Below are 21,966 nucleotides of genomic sequence, written 5' to 3' on the forward strand. Positions count from 1 at the left end.
ATTTACTAGGATGTTGCCTGTTATAGAAGGAAGTACTTCGGAGGAAAGGCTGAGGAAACTGAGGTTGGTTTCGTTAGATAGAAGATGGTGACTTAATCGAGACGTATGAGATAATCAGCGGGTTAGATAACGTGGACGGTGAGAGCGTTTTTCCTCGGAAGACGAAGGCTAACATGAGGTGACATAGATTTAAATTGAGGGGTGAAAGATTTCGGACAGATATGGGGGGAGGTTCTTTACTTTGCGAGTAGTAGGGGCGTGGAATGGCCTGCCTGCAACAGTAGTAGACTCGCCGACATTAACGGCATTTAAATGGGCATTGGACATATATCTGGGTAATATATAGGTGTAGGTTAGATGGGCATCAGGTTAACTTCACAGGCCGGTGCCACATCGAGGGCCGAAGGGCCTCTACTGCACTGTAACGTTCTGTGTTCTGAGATGCTGTTGTAACTGAGATGGAATCTTTTCTCTGTAGATTTTAACAGGCGAGGACTGGAATGAGGTGATGTACAACGGGATAAAATCCCAGGGCGGAGTAAACTCAGGAATGTGGTCATCTGTCTACTTTATTGTCCTTACACTCTTTGGAAACTGTATCCTTTCACTGAGCATCACATCCTGTTCTCTCTGGTTTTCAGTTTGCAAGCTGGGCTTTATCCATGTGGTACTCAAATAATTCATGCTGTTTGCAAAATATGGGAAGGTGGCCGGTGTGGCATGTGTGAGAGAGCATTCTCAAATTGACATCAAAATGCACTAACTTATCACTGATCCTGAGCCTTCAGCTGCCTCATGCCAGGTATTAGCGGCAGAGACAGCACAAAACCGATAGGCCGTGTCACCATGGTAACTGTGACAATGAAGACACCAGTTTTGAATATTGACCACAGTTGGTTGGAGAATTCACGTCTCACTGTGCATCATGTCTGTGTGGTCTTGCAGCCTTCAAATTGTAAAATACTTGATCTTTCAGCTTCTGCCTCAAATAATGAGGAAGGGGCATCTGGGACCAGCCAACGGAGTCCTTTATCAAGGCAGTTGAAAATACAGCGGAATGATAGGCAATAAATGTAACACAGTGAAATGGAGCCAACAACAAGTCTGAAAGAGAAATATGGATTAACGTAATCAAAGAGAAAAGCAAAGCAGGAGAAAGTCAAAATAACATTGCTCATTTTCAACATCCTTTTCAAACAATCACGGTCGTATGAACCTCCATATTTTAAATTGTCTGCTCCCTAAGCTGGAGACAATTACATTGTAAATCTGTAAGCTTCTTTCTTAAAAAGGATCTTTCTGCTGTTTCAGTACCAGCCCTAACTTGCTGCAGTGTGAGCTATTAGTATGCAAACAAGACAGTGTTTCAAAAACACTCACTGGAGGGCCCCCCTTGTGGTGCAATGGTAGTGTCCTTACCTCTAGACTGAGAGGCCTGGGTTGATGTTGCACTGCTCCAGAGGTGTATACTAATATTCCTGAGCTGGTTGATTAGAAAAATAGGTTAATTTTAAAAAAAATGTCACCAGAGGGACCCTCTTGTGGTAGTGTTCCTACTGCTAGACTGGGAGGCCTGGGTTTCATTCCCACACACTTCAGTGTAGTAGCATCTGTGAACAGGTTGATTAGCTAAATAGGTTCAATTAAAATAAAACACTCACTGGCTGTTTGAGGGTGGGCTGCTGCTGATGGAATGGTACAAATTGTCTCCCTATGGGGATTGACAGTTCCTCCTTTAATACAAGTAGCCTGGCGATTATCACATTAAGAACTGCAACAAACTTACCCCTCACATTATTTCCCCAACAGCTCGTTGTTCAACCATGGAGAGGCACTGTTCCCCTGACACTTGAATCCCACTCCCCAAGGAGTGAATGATGCTAACCACCCTCTGAAGAGTGCAAGGTGGAGGCTTTAGCCTCACCTGGAGTGCCAGTGGTATTATGCGCTGGCAAAGGTTTGTCACCCTAACCATGACAAAGTGCCCATTCTTGCTTACAAAATAAACTCAGCTCTGTTAAGGAAAATGATCCATGGGTCAGTACACAGTTTGAGGATAGAATTTAGATTAAAAGCATAGTATTTCCAAAATGAGTAGTAAGCCTGAGAATTAGGATTGTTTGGAAACTGGCTAAGGGTGACTGATAAATTGATAAAATATGAAACTATAACTTGCAGGTTAACTAGCCTGATGTAGGAAATCAGATTCTAAGAGTTTTGACAAGTTCATAAAAAATAGAAAAAAGAGAGTAGGCAAAGTGAAAAATTAATCCTTAAAGACTAAAGCAGAATAATTTATAATGGGGAATGAGGAAATGACAGAGGTGTCAAAAAAGCATGTCTATATCTATCTTCCAAGCAGAAGACCCAAAAGGATGCCACACGTTCTGGGGAACCGATTATCTAATGAGAGTTGAGCTTAAAGTAATTAATGAAGAATAAGTGCAGGAAAAAGGTAATGGGACAAAAGCTCCTGGACCTGATGATCTGCAATGATGACTTCAGGGATACTGGATTCACTAGTTTGCATCTTCTAACATGCCTCAAACGATTCCCTTTTGGATTGGAAAACTGCAGATGTAACATACTGTTGAAGAAATCTGGGAAGAGAAATGGGAGAACTGCAGGCCACTTAGCCTGACATCGGTTTTCAGGAACATGATGGAACCTATTATTCAAGAAGTGGTAACAAGATGCATGAAAGACAATATTATGATGATTGGGCAAGGTGATTCTATGAAAGAGAAATTGTTTGTTAAATCTATTACTGCTTTTTGAGGATGTAGCCAGCTGTATTGATAAAGGGGGAAGTAACATTTTTATTGATTGACTGGGCTGGGCTGGGCTGGGCGAGCATTTATTACTCATCCCTAGGTATCCTGGAGAAGGTGGTCATGAGCTGCCTTCGTGAACCGCTGCAGTCCATGTGCTGTAGGTTGATCCAGAATGCCCTTAAGGAGGAAATTCCAGGATTTAAACCAGCAACAATGTAGGAACAATAATATATTTCCAAGTCAGGATGATGAATGGCTTGGAAGGGGACTTGTAGGGGTGGTGTTCCCATATATCCGCTGCCCATGTCCTTCTAGATGGAAATGGTGATGGTGGTTTGAAGGGAGCAGCGATGTAGTTTCTTCTGATTTTCAACATTCACAAGATGAGGTGCCACAAAATAATGTGTTGCAGAGGATGCAGACTCAGAGTCGGGGGTTAGTACATTGACATAGTTAGAGCATTGATTAAATGACAGAAACCAGAGTAAAAATGAACGGATGCAACACTTACCTGGGGGATGGGGTCTCAGGATACTGACTGAGGAAACCCAGTTCCAGTCAGATTACTCAGAATCACAGTCAGCTGTTCTACTGAAACTAGAAAGGTGACAAACATCCTTTATGATTGGCATCTGGTCTGCCAGTTTCCGTCAATTCAGCACTGGAAGACCAACCTCGTGTTGCTTTGCCCTTTCCTGAAATTAAGTGAAATCTTTCCTGTAAGGTTTGGCATGATCTGCTCACGTGTATTGGATACAATTTTGGTCCCCTTCCTTGAGAAAGGATGTAATTGCATTGGACACAGATTAGAGGGGAACACTTTATTGACTCCAGCAGTGAGGGCTTTGTCTTATGAAGAAGGATTGAGCAGATTAGGCCAATACTGTGCACAGTTTAGAACAATGAGAGTAGATCTCATTGAGGTCTTTAAGTTGCTAAAGGCAATTGACAAGGTAGACACAGAGTGCATGCTTCTTGTGGGACAATCTAGAATGAGAATTCATGGTTTTAGGATAAGGGATGTCAAATTTAAAATAGAGATGAAGAGGAATCATTTCACTCAAAGGGATGTGAATCTGTGGAATACCCGACCCCACAGTTGAATGCTGGGTTACTGAGTAAATTTAAGGAGGAGATAGACCGATTTTAAATAGTAATGAGCTGAAGGATTGAGGAAAGCAGACAGGAAAGTGGAGTTGAGGCCAAGGTGAGATCAGCCATGATTGTATTAAATGGCTGAACAGGTTCAACAGGCTGAATAGTCTATTCCTCCTCCTAGTTCTTATATGGTGATTGGGCAGTTCCCCATTTCCTTAACTCGGATGCAAAGACACCTTGCTCAATGTCTTCTTGGCCATCGCTGTGGATAATCTCGCCAACGCCCAGGAGCTGACAAAGGTAAAATGTCCTCTTTGTTGGTGTGGTACTATCAGCTTTCAACCAACTGGAAAACACTGGGAATCAGAGAGATTTGTACAAATGAAAGGCAGTCTTGACCAAGAATCCATGCAGTGCAACATGGGAATGGAGCTGTGCACAGATCCCAGGCAATGTGGGCAAGAGAGCTGTGACATAGTCTGGAGCTGACCTGCTTCATTGAATCATACAGTGCACAAGAGGTCTTTTGGCCCATTGCGTCCATACCGCCAAAGTAAATGCACTACTAGCTACACTAGTCCCAATTCCTCATACTTGGCCCATATAACCTCACATACTCATCCAAGTACTTGATTAGATTAGATTTCCTACACTATGGAAACAGGGCCTTTAGCCCAACAAGTCCACACCGACCCTCCGAAGAGTAATCCACCCAGACCCATTTCCCTACGTTTACCCTGAACACTATGGACATGGCCAATTTAGCATGGCCAATTCACCTGGTCTACACATCTTTGGATTGTGGGAGGAAACCGGAGCACCCGGAGGAAACCCACGCAGAGAATGTGCAAACTCCACACAGGCACCCACCTGAGGCGGGAATCGAACCCGGGTTCCTGGTGCTGTGAGGCAGCGGTGCTAACCACTGAGCCACAGTGCTGTCCATTTTTTAAAGGTTGTGAAGTTTCCCAAGAATAGAATCACAGAGTGCAGTCAAAGCCCTTCGGCCCATCAAGTGTGCATCGACGTGTGCTAAAACACCTGACCTTCAACCTAATCCCATTCACCAGCACTAGGCCCAGAGCCTTGATTGTTCTGCCAAGTGCCTACTCCATGTACCTTTCAAAGGATGTGAGACAATATACCTCCACCACCCTCCCAGGCAGCACATTCCAGACTGTCACCACCCTGAAAACAGGCTTCCTCACATCCCACACAGCAATAGATGAACAAGACTTTGACATTACTTCAGGGCCAGAAGCAGTCCATTGGCTGGATGTGAAAGCCACCAACCTGCCTGCAGGAAAGCTCCTGGTGAATGAGAACGAGGGGATGCTGCAGCATGGGGGCTTAGCTGTGTCCATGGCGACAATGCTGTGAGCCTCGGAAGGGTGCTGAGGATGGTGAGATTGAATAGGATTCACTGTTCTCACCCAGGAGGAGCAGGAAGAAGAGGAGGCTATCAACCAGAAGCATGCACTGCAGAAAGCGAAAGAGGTCAGCCCGATGTCAGCACCTGGCTTCCCATCAACTGAGTGAGTGGACACGACATGCCTCAAGCCACACCCTGAGGGTCTACTCTCATCTGACAGGTGGACACGGGTGGGGGGATGGGTTGGGGTGGGAGGAAGGGCCTGCCTTCCTCAATATCCCTGGAAATTATCTGACTTTCATTGCAAGAGCATCCTGCTCATACGTGAAGCTGCTCAGCAGAGTAACATGAGTTTAAACTCTGTCAAGACGTGAGACGTCACAAAACAGATTGATTGAAACAGTGAGATGGAGGCACTAGGAAAACTGCAGGGAGTGGTGAAGCTACACGGTCTCAAATACAGGAGTGAGAGAGAGGAGTTGGGATGTCTCTGATAGAGAAGAGTGAGAAAGGAATTGGAGTGTCACAGAGACAGGAGAGAGACAGAAGGATTTGCCTGTCTCAACTATAGGACAGTGAGAGAGGGATTAGAGTGTCTCAGATTGTGTGGAAACAGGCCCTTTGGCCCGACAAGTCCACACCGACTCTCCGAAGAGCAACCCACCCAGACCCATTCCCCTACATTTACCTAACACTACGGGCAATTTAGCGTGGCCAATTCACCTAACCTGCACATTTTTGGACTGTGGGAGGAAACTGGAGCACACCCACACAGACACGGGGAGAATGTGCAAACTCCGCACAGACAATTGTCTGAGACAGGAATTGAACCTAGGTCCCTGGCGCTGTGAGGCAACTGTGCCACAGTGCCGCACCAGATGTAGGAGAGTTACAGAAGGATTCGTGTGTGTCAGATATAGGACAGTCGGAGAGAGATTCGAGTGTCTCTGATAGAGCAAAGTGAGAGAGGGATTAGAGTGTCTCAGATAGAGGAGAGCAAGAGAGGGATTAGTATGTCTCAGGTGCAGGAGAGTGAGAGAGGGATTAGACTGTCTCAGATAGAGGGGAGTAAGAGAGGGATTAGAGTGTTTTAGATCAAGGAGAATGAGTGAGGGATTAGAGTGTCTCAGATAAGGAATGTGGATATCCTGGAATTTGTAGAGGGATCATGTCCTGTCATGTCCTGTCCTGGCTGCTTTCAAGATCTCCTCTTTAAACATAGATTAGATTAGATTAGATTCCCTACAGTGTGGAAACAGGCCATTGGCCCCAACCAGTCCACACCGACCCTCCGAAGAGTAACCCACCCAGACCCATTTCCCTCTGACTAATGCACCTAACACTATGGGCAATTTAGCATGGCCAATTCACCCTGATCTGCACGTCTTTGGACTGGCCTCGGGCCTTCAGCAATTGTGGGTGCAGCTCTGTTTTTCTCCACATGTGTAGTCCTTCTTGGAACACAGGCCTTTGAACTGGTAAATCCTGATTTTTGTCACTCACCATTCATCTTGTTGAAATGGGTTCGCTGAGAAGAGAAGTGAATTTTGTGTTGAGCAAGTGACAGGAAACCCTTTACAGTGTGCTATTGTGATAGGAGGCAGTGACAATGGAAGTATTTCGAGAAACAAAGGCTCTTGTAGGAAGAGTTTGCTTGCAGTCTGAATGCTTTGCTCTCTTAAATGCGGTAATAATTGTCTCTGAGTATCTGTGACCGAGATATTTTGTTGCTGTCATTTAACTGTTGTGTTGCGTTTTGTCCTAATTCCGTCTGCTGTTGTTTCTGGTCCCCATTTGGTTCCAGGAGGGAATTTCGGAGGCACAAGCACATGTCTATCTGGGAGGCCCGAACCAGCCAGTTGAGGAGACGGATGCAGATGAGCAGCCGCGAGGCTCTTTTTGCTGAGGCTTTGCAAGGCCTGGAGGGTAGCAGGTACAGGAGGCACCGTTCCAGGGTCTTTGAGAGTGAGAGCATCCGGCGGCTCGCTGAGCAGAGGGCCAGGGAGGCCGGAGAAGGAGAGGCCGGCAAGCGAGAGGGCTTCAAGAGTCTGTCGCTTCGCAACAACTGGCAGCCAGTGGGAGACAACAAGGACAGCCCTTCCCCCAAAGTCAACGGAGATCAGGAGTGCAAAGCCTACAGCCGGCAGGCAGAGAGCGGGCAGGGCCTGGTGGTGGATGAACCCGCGAGGCTGAAGAGGAGGTACCGGTCGCTCTACAAGGAAGCCAAGCTGGGGCTGGAGGTGAGCGACAGCAAAGAGGAGGGGTTGCTCCCGCCCAAGGAGCAGGAGGAGACAGGTCTACCAAGCCCCAGCCCCAAGGAGAAAGGTGGCCGTGAGCCGACAAAGGCACACTCCTGGAGAGGGAGACCCCACACAAGGTGAGAAACATTTGGATTTCCTGCCAGTTGGTTTGTACTCTTTTTTTAAATTCTTTTGAGTGGGTGTGTGATGCTCGTCCCTGATTGCCCTTTTAACAGAGTGGCTTGCACAGCCTCCACACAGGGCTGTTCAGACTCCATGAGATTGCTGTGGGTCTGATCTCCCATCTAGCCCAGACCAGGTAACAATGGCTCAGTGAATCAGTTGAGGTTTTACACTAATCAACAATAGTTGTCACTATTACTAAGACTAGCTATAAATTGCAGAGTACATTAGTTTAGTTTAAAATTAGCTTCTGTGCTGGGGTTTGAACCCTTGTTAGCCTGAACCTCTGGCTTTCTAATCATGTTGCTGATCCACCGCTGATTCTGTATCAGAGGGAATCGCCATGTCCAAGGTTTGAACTCCAACGTGTTGATTGGCAATAATGGCAATCAAAGTACCCACAATCCATTGTAATGTGGAAACTGCTCTATCTACCATGTAGTCTTGGTCAACCAAGGCTGCAGTGCATTTAGGATGGCTGTTTCTCTTTCTTCCTGGGTTTCCTTCTTCAAGTGTCCAGGAAGTTAATTCTCAGAGACTCTCGTACTGCTGTTTTAAAATTCTGTTTTAAAGCAATTTGGCTGTTTCTCGTTGAAATATAACTGTCTCAGCTCACAGTGGCAAAACTTTAGCCACTTCCTACGGATCCATATAGATTCTCATCTTGTGAAACTTCCAGAAATAAATGGAATTTTTAAAAGATTTCTCTGATACTACTGTGTGTCAGGTGAATTGGCCAGGCTAAATTGCCCGTAGTGGTAGGTGCATTAGTCAGAGAGAGATGGGTCTCGGTGGGTTATTCTTCAGAGGGTCAGTGTGGACTTGTTGGGCCGAAGGGCCTGTTTCCACACTGTAGGGAATCTAATCTAATCAAATCAAAGCTTACTCTCAGTGACCTGAGCTGCTTACTCACACAGATGCCAATCTTCCCATTGTACTTGGGCAGAAGGTTCCTAGGAAAGTAGACAAACCCCTTTTCACATCCTCCCCTTAACAATGCCCTCCAGTGGCATGGTGGCTCAGTGGTTGGGGTTCAGTTCCACTGTTGGGCAACTGTCTGTGTGGAGTTTGTACATTCTCCCTGTGTCTGCATGGGGTTTCCTCTGGTTTCCTCCCACAGTCTAAAGGAATGCAGGTTAGGAGGATTGCCCATGGTGTCCAGAAATATGCAGGCTAGGTGGGTTAGCCAGGAGAAGTGCAGGGTCACAGGGATAGGGTAGGGGGCATCGGTCTTGGCGGGATGCTCTTCGGAGGGTGGGTGTGGACTCAATAGATCAAATGACTTGCTTCTACACTGGAGGGATTCTATGATTCTAGTGGACAATAGGGGAAGGACTTGACAAGCAGTTACATTGGGCCGTTGGGCGGTTGTGCTTATGTGGGAGAGGAGCTGGCTGATGTCCTACGAGTCATTACAGAATCACCAGAATAGTTATGGTGCAAGAAAGGGGCCAAGCAGCCCTAGCTCTCCAAATGACCATTATGACTTAGTATCCTTCCCCTCCATTTCGGACAGGGATTGAGTGGAGAAATTATAATACGACCTGCCCTGGAGCTCAGCTGTATGTGCTGATTTCCCCAGGGCTCTGGAAACCATCTGTATCGGCAGCAACTTGATTCTCCCTCCACAGGTGGTGGGAGGCCATTGCCAGTGTTACCTGAGCAGTAGCCAACCCAGCAATGACTGGTGAACAAGACTGGCTGCAGAGGGTAAGAGGAGGGAGATAAGCATTTGGCAGAATGCGCTTCGAGTGACTTGTCTCCACTGTCTGCCCACAGCCGCCTGAATCAGCAGTTGGGCACCAACACCAACATGCCCGCCATGCAAGTGGGGGCAGAGGGTGCTCGAGTCACAGAGAATGAAAACGCGGACGGTACGCGAAACAGCAAGATCGATAAACAGCAAATCAACGAGCAGACCAGCTTGCTCAATCTGCAGCTGGATCTGAAAAACAGGCCCGCCTCACCACAACTGACTGAGTCGGGAAGTTGCAGGAACCGGGATCAGGAAAAGTCTCGGGATCAGACAGAGGTCGACGTGGACTGTGAAAACACCGAGACCCCAATGGATTCCCTCGTTGGCCCAGGTAGGAGCATGTCCATTTGCTGAGGGGCGTTTGGAAAAATGTGTTCGACCTCCAACCCCAACACAACTCCCTTCCACCTCCTTCCCCACAATCTGTTACTTCTCCCAATCCGCTTGGCAATGGGGATCAATGTGAAGGATTATTGGCGTAGCTAGGTTAATCTGCTCCAATCTCACTAGCCCATATGTGAAAGTAATAAAGGATTGAGATCCAATCTGTTTATCTCCGTGGTGGTAATCCTCAGTAGGACAAGATTTGATTCAATATCTAGATATTTTCTAGAAGATCCAAGGTTTGATTCAGGTCTAGATATTGTCTAACCGGCCTACTCAGGAGTGTTATTGCACACCTCTGGAGCAGGTATGACTTGAATCCAGATCTTCTGTCTGAGGGAGGGACACTACCATTGTAGTTGTTGGGTTCATGGCTAGGATTGGATAGCAAACCTTTTGCCATTGGACCCATACAGAGACTTAATCCTCATTTTGTTACAAATAGCAGTCATAGTACAAAGCTGCATATAATTGGTACCAAGTGCCACTGGTACCAAGAAATGATATGTTTTAGGGCCTTCTCACTGGTAGAGTAGGGGTGTCCAGTGCATGAAATAGGAAAGTACTTTGTTTGTGCGTTACAGCAGAATCTTTTGGTAATTTTGATAAAGATGCTTTGAGTAGTGCAGAAAGGAGGCTTGCTGCTCTATCCAACAATTTATTTATCTGAAAGTTAAAGAGGAATGCTGATGAGAAGTCAGTCCTCTGAAATGTTAATTCAGGTTTTCCTCCATAGATGCTGTGGATATGCTGAGTATTTCCAGTGTTTCTGTTTGATTTCAAAATGGCAGCATCTGCAGTATTTTGTCATTGAGAGCAGGTATTGCCTGATGTAAGAGAGTTTGTTGGAGCAGTTTGTTGGAGAAACTTCACTTTGTGAGAGAGCTTTACTCTGTCTATAACCTCGTGCTGCCCCTGTCCTGGGAGTGTTTGATGTGGTTGGTATAGAGGGAGCTTTACTCTGTCTATAACCTCGTGCTGCCCCTGTCCTGGGAGTGTTTGATGTGGTTGGTATAGAGGGAGCTTTACTCTGTCTATAACCTCGTGCTGCCCCTGTCCTGGGAGTGTTTGATGTGGTTGGTATAGAGGGAGCTTTACTCTGTCTATAACCTCATGCTGCACCTGTCCTGGGAGTGTTTGATGTGGTTGGTATAGAGGGAGCTTTACTCTGTCTATAACCTCATGCTGCACCTGTCCTGGGAGTGTTTGAAGGGGACGGTGTAGACAGTGTGTGACTCTGTATCTTACCCTGTGCTATCCCTGTCGTGGGAGTGCTTGAAGGGGACACTATATACTCTGTATCTAACCCCGTACTGTCCTTGTCCAGGGAGTGTTTGATGGGAAGAGTTTAGAGTGAGTGGATTCACCGTTATGTTGAAGCATTTTGTGTGTGTTGCATTATTAAAGACACAGAACATATTTGAACAGAGATATGTAAGCACAAAGTAGCAACAGTTACATGAGTTACAACACAAATGGTGTTAGCCAATTTTGCTGCTGCTGTCAAGGGCCATCTATCTCATCAGCACATAACTGCCAACAGTGATGATCTAAAAGAAACACAGAATATGTGGAAAGTGCTAAGCACATCAGGCAGTATCTGTGAAGAGAAACAGGAGTCACACTTCAGAGTGAGGACTCATTTCTGTCAGATATCATCGAGGGATTCATCTCACCGGATTTCACAACACAAGAGTCTGATGAATGATCACATACAAGAAGACGACAATCCATTACATTCTCCTCGGATCCTACATCGATTTCTGTTTCTGTCTGTCGCTCTCAGTGTCTCTTTGTGTCGTTCTTGGTGTCTCCCTGTGACATTGTTGGTGCTTCCCTGTGTCATTCTCAGTTTCACTCTGTCCCCCTCTCTGTGTCACTCTGTCTCCCTCACAATGCCTCTCTGTGTCACTCTCGATGGCTTTCCGTGTCATTCCTGGTCGCTCTCTGTGTCCCTCTCCGTATCTCTCTGTGTCATTCCTGGTCGCTCTCTGTGTCCCTCTCCGTATCTCTCTGTGTCATTCCTGGTCGCTCTCTGTGTCCCTCTCCGTGTCTCTCTGTGTCATTCCTGGTGGATCTCTGTGTTGCTCTCAGTGTGACTCTTGTTTCTTTGTGTCCCTCTCAGTGTTGGTCTCTGTGTCACTTTCGGTCGCTCTCTGCATCATTCCTGGTGTGTCTCTGTCTCGTTCATGGTGTCTCTCTTGTCTGTCGGTGTCTTTCATGTCTCTCTGCGCCACTCTCAATGTCTCTCTGTGTCATTCTAGGTGTCTCTGCTTGTTTGTCTCAGTGTCTCTCTGTGTCGCTGTCGGTGTCTCTCTGTCATTAAGATATGGAGATGAACTCCTTTGTTACTTAAAGCCAAGCACCCAGAAAAGCTCGCCTCACCTGTAATCTCTTAAAGTATGAGTGACAGAGAACTCTCACATTTCACTATTTAAATAAAATAACATCAATTTATTTTTTAACTTTAAAGGTGAACATTAAACAACAACCATTCATAACTCTAAGCCCCCCTTCTCTTAACTGCTTACTATCTGTCCCCAACTCCATAATAATATGCTGTTCCAATAAGACACTTATTAAAATTACATCAACCTAATTTCAAAACCACACAGCCACTGTCGTCTTTTGTCTTCCCTTTTAGAACATAGAACATAGAACAATACAGCACAGAACAGGCCCTTCAGCCCACGATGTTGTGCCGAACATTTGTCCTAGCTGAAGCACCTGTCCTAGCCGTTCCAATGAGAAAAGGCCTAGCACTCTCAACCTATCCTCATACGACCTCTTCTCCATTCCAGGCAACATCCTGGTAAATCTCCTCTGCACCCTCTCCAAAGCTTCCACATCTTTCCTAAAATGAGGTGACCAGAACTGCACACAGTACTCCAAATGTGGCCTTACCAAGGTCCTATACAGCTGCAACATCACCTCACGACTCTTGAATTCAATCCCTCTGCTAATGAACGCTAATACACCATAGTCCTTTTTACAAGCTCTATCCACCTGAGTGACAACTTTCAAAGATCTATGAACATAGACCCCAAGATCCCTCTGCTCCTCCACCTTACTAAGAACCCTACCGTTAACCCTCTATTCCGGATTCTTATTTGTCCTTCCAAAATGGACAACCTCACACTTGGCAGGGTTGAACTCCATCTGCCACTCCTCAGCCCAGCTCTGCATCATATCTAAGTCTCTTTGCAGCCGACAACAGCCCTCCTCACTATCCACAACTCCACCAATCTTCGTATCGTCTGCAAATTTACTGACCCACCCTTCAACTCCCTCTTCCAAGTCATTAATAAAAATTACAAACAGCTGAGGACCCAGAACTGATCCCTGCGGAACTCCACTTGTAACTGGGCTCCAGGCTGAATATTTACCATCTACCACCACTCTCTGACTTCGACCGGTTAGCCAGTTTTCTATCCAACTGGCCAAATTTCCCTCTATCCCATGCCTCCTGACTTTCTGCATAAGCCTACCATGGGGAACCTTATCAAATGCCTTTCTAAAATCCATGTATACTACATCCACTGCTCTACCCTCATCCACATGCTTGGTCATCGCCTCAAAGAATTCAATCAGACTTGTAAGGCAAGACCTACCCCTCCCAAATCCGTGCTGGCTGTCCCTAATCAAGCAGTGTCTTTCCAGATATTCATAAACCCTATCCCTCAGTACCCTTTTCATTACTTTGCCTACCACCGAAGTAAGACTAACTGGCCTGTAACAGGGGTGCCTAAATTGGGAGCAGATGTTCTCAGAGAAATGCACGACAGAAATGTGGAGGTTGTTTAGGGAGCACTTGCTGATAGTGCTGCATTGGTTTGTCCCACTGAGGCAAGAAAGGGATGGTAGGGTGAAGGAACCGTTGGTGACAAGGGATGTGGAACATCTAGTCAAGAGGAAGAAGGAAGCTTACTGAAGGTTGAGTAGGCAAGGGTCAGACAGGGCTCTAGAGGATTACAACGTAGCCAGAAAGGAACTGAAGAATAGACACAGGAGAGCTAGAAGGGGCATGAAAAAAACTTGGTGGGTAGGATTAAGGAAAATCCTAAGGCGTTCTACAGTTATGTGAGGAACAAGAGGATGGCCAGAGTGAGGGTAGGGCCGATCAGGGATAGTGGAGGGAACTTGTGCCTGGAGTTGGAGGAAGTAGGGGAGGTCCTTAATGGATACTTTGCTTCAGTGTTCATCACTGAGTGATCTTGACATTTCTGAGTACAGTGTGAAACAGGCTGATATCCTCGAACAGGTTGATGTTAGGAAGGAGGATGTGCTGAAAACTTTGAAAAACCTAAGGATATTTAAATCCCCTGAGCTAGATGGGATATATTCTTGGTTACTACAGGAAGTGAGGGAAGAGATTGCTGCGCCTTTGGCGATAATCTTTGCGTCCTCACTGCCCACTGGAGTAATACCAGATGATTGGAGGGTGGCAAGCATTATTCCTTTGTTCAAGAAAGGGAATAGGGACAAACCTGGGAATTACAGACCTGACAGTCTTAGATGAGTGGTGGGCAAATATTGGAGAGGATTCGGAGAGACAGGATTTATGATTACTTGAAAACCATAGTTTGATAAGAGATAGTCAGCATGGCTTTGTGAGGGGCAGGTCATGCCTCACAAACCTTATTAAATTCTTTGAGGATGTAATATCAGGGCGGCACAGTGACTCAGTGGTTAGCAATGCTGCCTCACAGCGCCAGGTACCTGGGTTGAATTCCCACTTCGGGCGGTGGTCTGTATGGAGTTTGCACATTCTCCCCGTCTCTGCATGCGTTTCCTCCAGTTTCATCTAACTATCCAAAGATGTGCTGGTCAGGTGAATTGGATATGTTAAATTATCCATAGTGTTAGATGCATTAGTCAGGTGTAAATGTCTCGGTGGGTTACTCTTCGGAGGGTCGGTGTGGACTTGTTAGGCCAAAGGCCTGTTTCCATACTGTAGGGAACCTAATCTAACTAATCTAAAACATATTGAATGTAGAGCAGTGGACCTGGTGTATGTGGATTTTAGCAAGGCATTGATAAGGTTCCCCATGGTAGGCTCATTCAGAAAGAAAGGAGGCATGGGATACAGGGAAATCTGTCTGTCTGGATACAGAATTGGCTGGCCCATAGGAGACAGAGGGTGGTACTGGATGGCATGTATTCAGACTGGAGCTTGGTAACCAGTGGTGTTTTGCAAGATTCAGTTCTGGGACCTCTGCGTTTTGTGATTTTTATAAACAACTTGGTTGAGGAAGTGGAAGGGTGGGATAGTATGTTTGCCAATGACACGAAGGTTGGTCGAGTTGTGGTACACTGTGGAGGGCTGTTGCGGGTTGCAATGGGACATTGACAGGATGCAGAATTGGGCTAAGAAGTGGCAGATGGAGTCAACCTGGAAAAGTGTGAAGTGATTCACTTTGGAAGGTTGAACTTGAATGCAGTATACAGGGTTAAAGGCAGGATTCTTGGCAGTGTGGAGGAACAGAGGGATCTTGGGGTCCGCACCCATAGATCCTTCAAAGTTGCCACCCAAGTTGATAGGATTGTTGAGAAGGCATATGGTATGTTGGCTTTCATTAGCAGGGTTTAGGAGGACATGGATAGAGCAGGGATGGGAATGGTTATTGTAGTTTCCAGGGTTTAGATGTTTCAGTAAGAACAGAGAAGATGGTAAAAGAGTGGGGAGATGTGACATTGTTAGTCACACACAGTATTACAGTGGCAGAAAGGACATTTGAGGACTCGTCTACTGAGGTAGTGTGGACTGAGGTTAGAAACAGGAAAGGACATGTCACCCTGTTGGGAGTTTTCTACAGGCCTCTGAATACATCCAGAGATGTAGAGGAAAGGATAGCAAAGATGATTGTCGATAGAACAAGGGTGACAGGGTAGTTGTTATGAGGTGAAACTTTATTGCTGGAACAGCACAGCAGGTCAGGCAGCATCTAGGGAACAGAAGATTCGACGTTTCGGGCACATGCCCTTCTTCAGGAATGAGTTGTTATGAGGGACTTTAACTTTCCAAATATTGACTGGAAATACAATAGTTCAAGTACTTCAGATGGGTCAGTTTTTGTCCAGTGTGTGCAGGAGGATTTCCTGACACAGTACGTAGACAGGCCAACAAGGGGCGAGGCCACATTGGATTTGGTACTGGGTAATGAACCTGGTCAGGTGTTAGATTTGGAGGTAGGTGAGCACTTTGGTGATAGTGACCACAATTCGGTTATGTTTACTTTAGCAATGGAAAGGGATAGGTATATACCGCAGGACAAGAGTTATAGCTGGGGGAAAGGCAATTATGATGCGATTAGGCAAGATTTAGGATGCATAAGATGGGGAAGGAAACTGCAGGGGATGGACACAATTGAAATGTGGAGCTTATTCAAGGAGTAGCTACTGCGTGTCTTGATAAGTATGTACTCGTCAGGCAGGGAGGAAGTGGTCGAGTGAGGCAACTGTGGTTTAGATTAGATTACATTACAGTGTGGAAACAGGCCCTTCGGCCCAACAAGTCCACACCGACCCGCCGAAGCGCACCCACCCATACCCCTACATTTACCCCTTACCGAACATTACGGACAATTTAGCATGGCCAATTCACCTGACCCGCACATCTTTGGACTGTGGGAGGAAACCGGAGCACCCGGAGGAAACCCACGCAGACACGGGGAGAACATGCAAACTCCACACAGTCAGTCGCCTGAGGCGGGAATTGAACCCAGATCTCTGGCGCTGTGAGGCAACAGTGCTAACCACTGTGCCACCGTGCCGCCCAAAGAAGTTGAATCTCTTGTCAAGAGGAAGAAGGTTTATGTTAGGCTGAGACATGAAGGATCAATTAGGGCGCTTGAGAGTTACAAGTTAGCCAGGAAATATCTAAAGACAGAGCTAAGAAAAGCTAGGAGCGGACATGAGAAGTCATTAGCAGGTAGGATCAGGGAAAACGCTAAGGCTTTCTATAGGTATATCAGGAATAAAAAAATGACTGGAGTAAGATTAGGGCTAATCAAGTATAGAAGTGGGAAGTTGTGCATGGAGTCCAAAGAGATAGGAGAAGCGCTAAATAAATATTTTTCCTCCGTATTCACACAGGAAAAAGAAAATGTTGTTGAGGAGCAGACTGAGATATAGGCTACTGGACTAGACAGGATTGAGTTTAACAAGGAGGAAGTGTTAGCAATTCTGGAAATGTGAAAATAGCTAAATTCCCTGGGCTGGAAGGGATTTATCCTAGAATTCTCTGGGAAACTAGGGAGGAGATTGCAGAGCCTTTAGCTGTGATTTTTATGTCGTCATTGTCTAACACCATGGGTCCTTATCTTACTCAGTAGCCTCCTGTGTGGCACCTTGTCGAAAGCATTCTTGAAGTCTATGCAGATAACATCCATTGGCTCTCCTTGGTCGAACCTGCTTGTTACTTCCTCAAAGAATTCTAGCAGATTTGTCAGACATGACCTCCCCTTGATGAAACCATGCTGACTTTGCCGTATTTTACCATGCCCTTCTAAATATTCAGAAATCTCATCCTTCGCAACGGATTTCAGGATCTTATCCACGACCGAGGTTGGGCTAATCAGCCTGTAATTTTTCATCTTTTGCCTTAACTCCATTTTAAAACAGGGATGTCATGTTAGTGATTTTCCAGTCTTCTGGGACCCCGATTCCTGAAAGATCACCACTAATGGCTCTGCTATCCCTTCAGCTATTTCCCTAGAACGTTGGGGTGTAGTCCCTCTGGTCCAGGTGATTTAACCACCTTCAGGCCGTTCAGTTTTTCTAGCACCACCTCCTTGGTGAAGGCCACCATACACAGTTCTGCCCCCTCACTCTCTTGAATTTTTGGAATATTACTTGTGTCTTTCATTGTGAAGACTGAGGAAAGTAGTTATTTAGTTCCTCAGCCATTTCCTTGTTCCCCACTGCCATCTCTCCAGCGTCATTTTCTAGTAGTCCAATGTCCATTTTTGCCTCTCCTTTGCCCATTATATATCTATAGTAACTCTTACAGTCTTCCTTGAAATTAATGGCTAGCTTACCCACCTATTTAATCTTCTCCCTCCATAATTCTTTTTTAGTTGCCCTCTGTTGGTCTTTGTTAAGCCCCCTCCCAACAATCCTCTGGTTTCCCCTTGCCCTTCACCACATTATATGTTTGCCCTTTCACTTTTATGCTGTCCTTGACTTTCCTGGTCAGCCATGGTTGCCTCATCCTCCCTTTACCATGCTGCATTTTCCTCGGAATGAATCCCTGCTGTGTCTCCTGAATTCCTCCCAGAAACTCCCGCCATTGCTCTCTCTTGTCTGTCTTGTCTCTGTGTCATTCTCGGTGACTCTCTGTGTTGTTTGTGTCATTGCCTGTGTATCTGTCTGTGTGGCTTCCTGTGTTTATCGGTGTCACGCTCGGTGTCACGTTCAGTGTCACGCTCGGTGTCACACCCAGTGTCTCTCAGTGTCACTCTCTGTGTCACTCTCTGTGTCACATTCTGTGTTGCCCTGTGTCACACTCGGTGTCTCTCTGTGTCACACTCGGTGTCACACTCGGTGTCTCTCTGTGTCACTCTGTGTCACACTCTGTCTCGCTCTCTGTGTCGCTCTCTGTGTCGCTCACAGTGTCACACTCAGTGTCACTCTGTGTCACTCTCGCTGTCACTCGGTGTCACACTCGGTGTCGCTCTCTGTGTCTCCCTGTGTCACACGTGTCTCTCGGTGTCACACTCGGTGTCACACTTGGTGTCTCTCTCGGTGTCACGCTCAGTCTCTCTGTGTCTCTCTGTGTCACACTCTGTGTCACACTCTGTGTCACACTCTGTGTCACCCTCTGTCTCACACGGTGTCACTCTGTGTCACCCTTGCTGTCGCTCTGTGTCACACTCGGTGTGTCATCCTCGGTGTGTCACCCTCGGTGTGTCACCCTCAGGGTGTCACGCTCTTTGTCGCTCTGTGTCACCCTTGGTGTGTCACCCTCGGTGTGTCACCCTCGGTGTCACTCTCTGTGTCACACTCTGTGTCTCCCGGTGTCATTCTCTGTCACACTCGGTGTTACTCTGTGTCACCCTTGGTGTCACAATCTGTGTCGCACCCTGAGTCGCACACTGTGTCGCAGTCGGTGTCACTCTTGGTGTCGCTGTGTGTCACTCCCGGTGTCACCCCCGGTGTCACTTCCTGTGTCACTCTCTGTGTCACACTCTGTCACACTCTGTGTCACACTCTGTGTCACACCCTGTGACACACCCTGTATCGCACCCGGTGTCACACCCACTGTCACACTCGGTGTAACACTCGGCGTCACTCTCGGTGTCACATTCTGTGTCACACTCTGTGCCTCTGTGTGTCACACTCGGTGTCACACTTGGTGTCACTCTGTGTCACCCTTGGTGTCGCTATGTGTCACACTTGGTGTCACACTCTGTGTCACACTCCGTGTCACACTCTGTGTCTCCCTGTGTCACACTCGGTGTCACCCTCTGTGTCTTCCTGTGTCACACTCAGTGTCACTCTCTGTGTCACTCTCGGTGTCACTCTCGGTGTCACACTCGGTGTCACTCTTTGTCACCCTAGGTGTCGCTCTGTGTCACACTCTGTGTCACCCTGTGTCACACTCGGTGTTGCGCTCTGTGTCGCGCTCTGTGTCACTCTGTGTCACCCTTGGTGTCGCTCTGTGTCACCATCGGTGTCACTCTCTGTGTCACTCTCTGTGTCTCCCTGTGTCACACCCGGTGTCATCCTTGGTGTCACATTCGGTGTCACTCTCGGTGTCACTCTTGGTGTCACACTCTGTGTCTCTCTGTGTCACACTCGGTGTCACTCTCGGTGTCACTCTCTGTGTCTGCCTGTGCCTCCCTGTGTCACTCGGTGTCACACTGGGTGTCACACCCGGTGTCACACTCGGTGTCACTCTCGGTGTCACTCTTGGTGTCACACTCTGTGTCTCCCTGTGTCACACTCGGTGTCACTCTGTGTCACCCTTGCTGTCTCTCTGTATCTCTCTCTGTGTCACTTTCGGTGTCGCACTCTGTGTCACCCTGTGTCACACTCGGTGTCACTCTGTATCACTCTGTGTCGCCCTGTGTCACTCTCTGTGTCACATTCGGTGTCTCTCTGTGTCACTCTCTGTGTCACTCTCTGTGTCACACTCGGTGTCACACTCGGTGTCGCTCTGTGTCACAATTGGTGTCTCTCTGTGTCACTCTCTGTGTCACTCTCTGTGTCACACTCGGTGTCTCACTCTGTGTCGCTCTGTGTCACATTCGGTGTCTCTCTGTGTCACACTCGGTGTCTCTCTGTGTCACTCTCTGTGTCGCCCTGTGTCACACTCGGTGTCTCCCGGTGTCACTCTCTGTGTCACACTCGGTGTTACTCTGTGTCACCCTTGGTGTCACACTCGGTGTCGCACCCTGAGTCGCACCCTGTGTCGCAGTCGGTGTCACTCTTGGTGTCGCTGTGTGTCACTCCCGGTGTCACTCCCTGTGTCACTCTCTGTGTCACACTCTGTCACACTCTGTGCCACACCCGGTGTCGCACCCGGTGTCACACCCGCTGCCACACTCGGTGTCACACTCTGTGTCACACTCGGCATCACTCTCGGTGTCACACTCTGTGTCACACTCTGTGTCTCCCTGTGTCACACTCAGTGTCATACTTGGTGTCACTCTGTGTCACCCTTGATGTCGCTGTGTGCCACACTTGGTGTCACTCTCTGTGTCACACTCTGTCACACTCTGTGTCACACTCTGTGTCACCCTCTGTGTCTCCGTGTGTCACACTCGGTGTCACTGTCTGTGTCACACTCTGTGTCACACTCTGTGTCACACTTGTCGCACCCTGTGTCGCACCCGGTGACACACTCGGTGTCGCTGTGTGTCACACTCGGTGTCACTCTCTGTGTCACACTCTGTGTCTCCCTTTGTCACAGTCGGTGTCACACTTGGTGTCACTCTGTGTCACACTTGGTGTCGCTCTATGTCACACTTGGTGTCTCTCTGTGTCACACTCTCTATCTCTCTGTGTCACTCTCTGTGTCACACACTGTGTCGCTCTCTGTGTGTGTACCTGTGTCACACTCGGTGTCACACTCAGTGTCACTCTGTGTCACCCTTGGTGTCGCTCTGTGTCGCTCTCTGTGTCGCTCTCTGTGTCACTCTGTGTCACCCTTGGTGTCGCTGTGTGTCACCCTCGGTGTCACCCTCGGTGTCGCTCCGTGTCACCCTCGGTGCGTCACCCTTGTCGCTGTGTGTCACTCTCTGTGTCACTCTCTGTGTGTCTCCCTGTGTCACACTCTGTGTCACACTCAGTGTCGCTGTGTGTCGCTCTCTGTGTCGCTGTCTGTGTCACTCTGTGTCGCTGTCAGTGTCGCTGTGTGTCACACTCGGTGTCTCTCGGTGTCACTCTTGGTGTCACACTCTGTGTCACTCTCTGTGTCACCCTTGGTGTCGCTCTGTGTCTCTCTCGGTGTGTCACCCTCGGTGTGTCACCCTCGGTGCCACTCTCTGTGTCACTCTCTGTGTCTCCCTGTGTCACTCGGTGTCACACTCGGTGTCACACTCGGTGTCACTCTCGGTGTCACACTCTGTGTCTCTCAGTGTCACTCTCAGTGTCACACTCTGTGTCTCTCAGTGTCACTCTCTGTGTCTCCCTGTGTCACTCGGTGTCACACTCGGTGTCACTCTCTGTGCCACACTCGGTGTCACACTCTGTGTCACACTCGGCATCACTCTCGGTGTCACACTCTGTGTCACACTCTGTGTCTCCCTGTGTCACACTCGGTGTCACACTTGGTGTCACTCTGTGTCACCCTTGATGTCGCTGTGTGCCACACTTGGTGTCACTCTCTGTGTCACTCTCTGTCACACTCTGTGTCACACTCTGTGTCACCCTCTGTGTCTCCCTGTGTCACACCCGGTGTCACTGTCTGTGTCACTCTCTGTGTCACACTCTGTGTCACACTCTGTCGCACCCTGTGTCGCACTCGGTGTCGCTGTGTGTCACACTCGGTGTCACTCTCTGTGTCACACTCTGTGTCACACTCTGTGTCTCCCTTTGTCACAGTCGGTGTCACACTTGGTGTCACTCTGTGTCACACTTGGTGTCTCTCTGTGTCACACTCTCTATCTCTCTGTGTCACTCTCTGTGTCACACACTGTGTCGCTCTCTGTGTGT

General features: G+C 47.7%; 1 protein-coding gene across 1 annotated transcript in view; it reads left to right on the forward strand.

Annotated features, from left to right (window-relative positions):
- Positions 1–21,966, forward strand: part of LOC122554086 (putative voltage-dependent R-type calcium channel subunit alpha-1E) — a 1,472,327-nt gene that overhangs the window by 596,267 nt on the left and 854,094 nt on the right. The window contains exons 18-22 of the mRNA XM_087990243.1: positions 479–596; positions 4,105–4,172; positions 5,310–5,407; positions 7,049–7,621; positions 9,447–9,754. Coding sequence (XP_087846369.1) covers positions 479–596; positions 4,105–4,172; positions 5,310–5,407; positions 7,049–7,621; positions 9,447–9,754 — 1,165 coding nt within the window. The remainder of the gene's footprint in view (positions 1–478; positions 597–4,104; positions 4,173–5,309; positions 5,408–7,048; positions 7,622–9,446; positions 9,755–21,966) is intronic.

Source organism: Chiloscyllium plagiosum, unplaced genomic scaffold, assembly GCF_037043375.1.
Source record: "Chiloscyllium plagiosum isolate Xiang-an unplaced genomic scaffold, Cpla_swu_hap1 HiC_scaffold_9, whole genome shotgun sequence".
Taxonomy (NCBI): Eukaryota; Metazoa; Chordata; class Chondrichthyes; order Orectolobiformes; family Hemiscylliidae; genus Chiloscyllium; species Chiloscyllium plagiosum.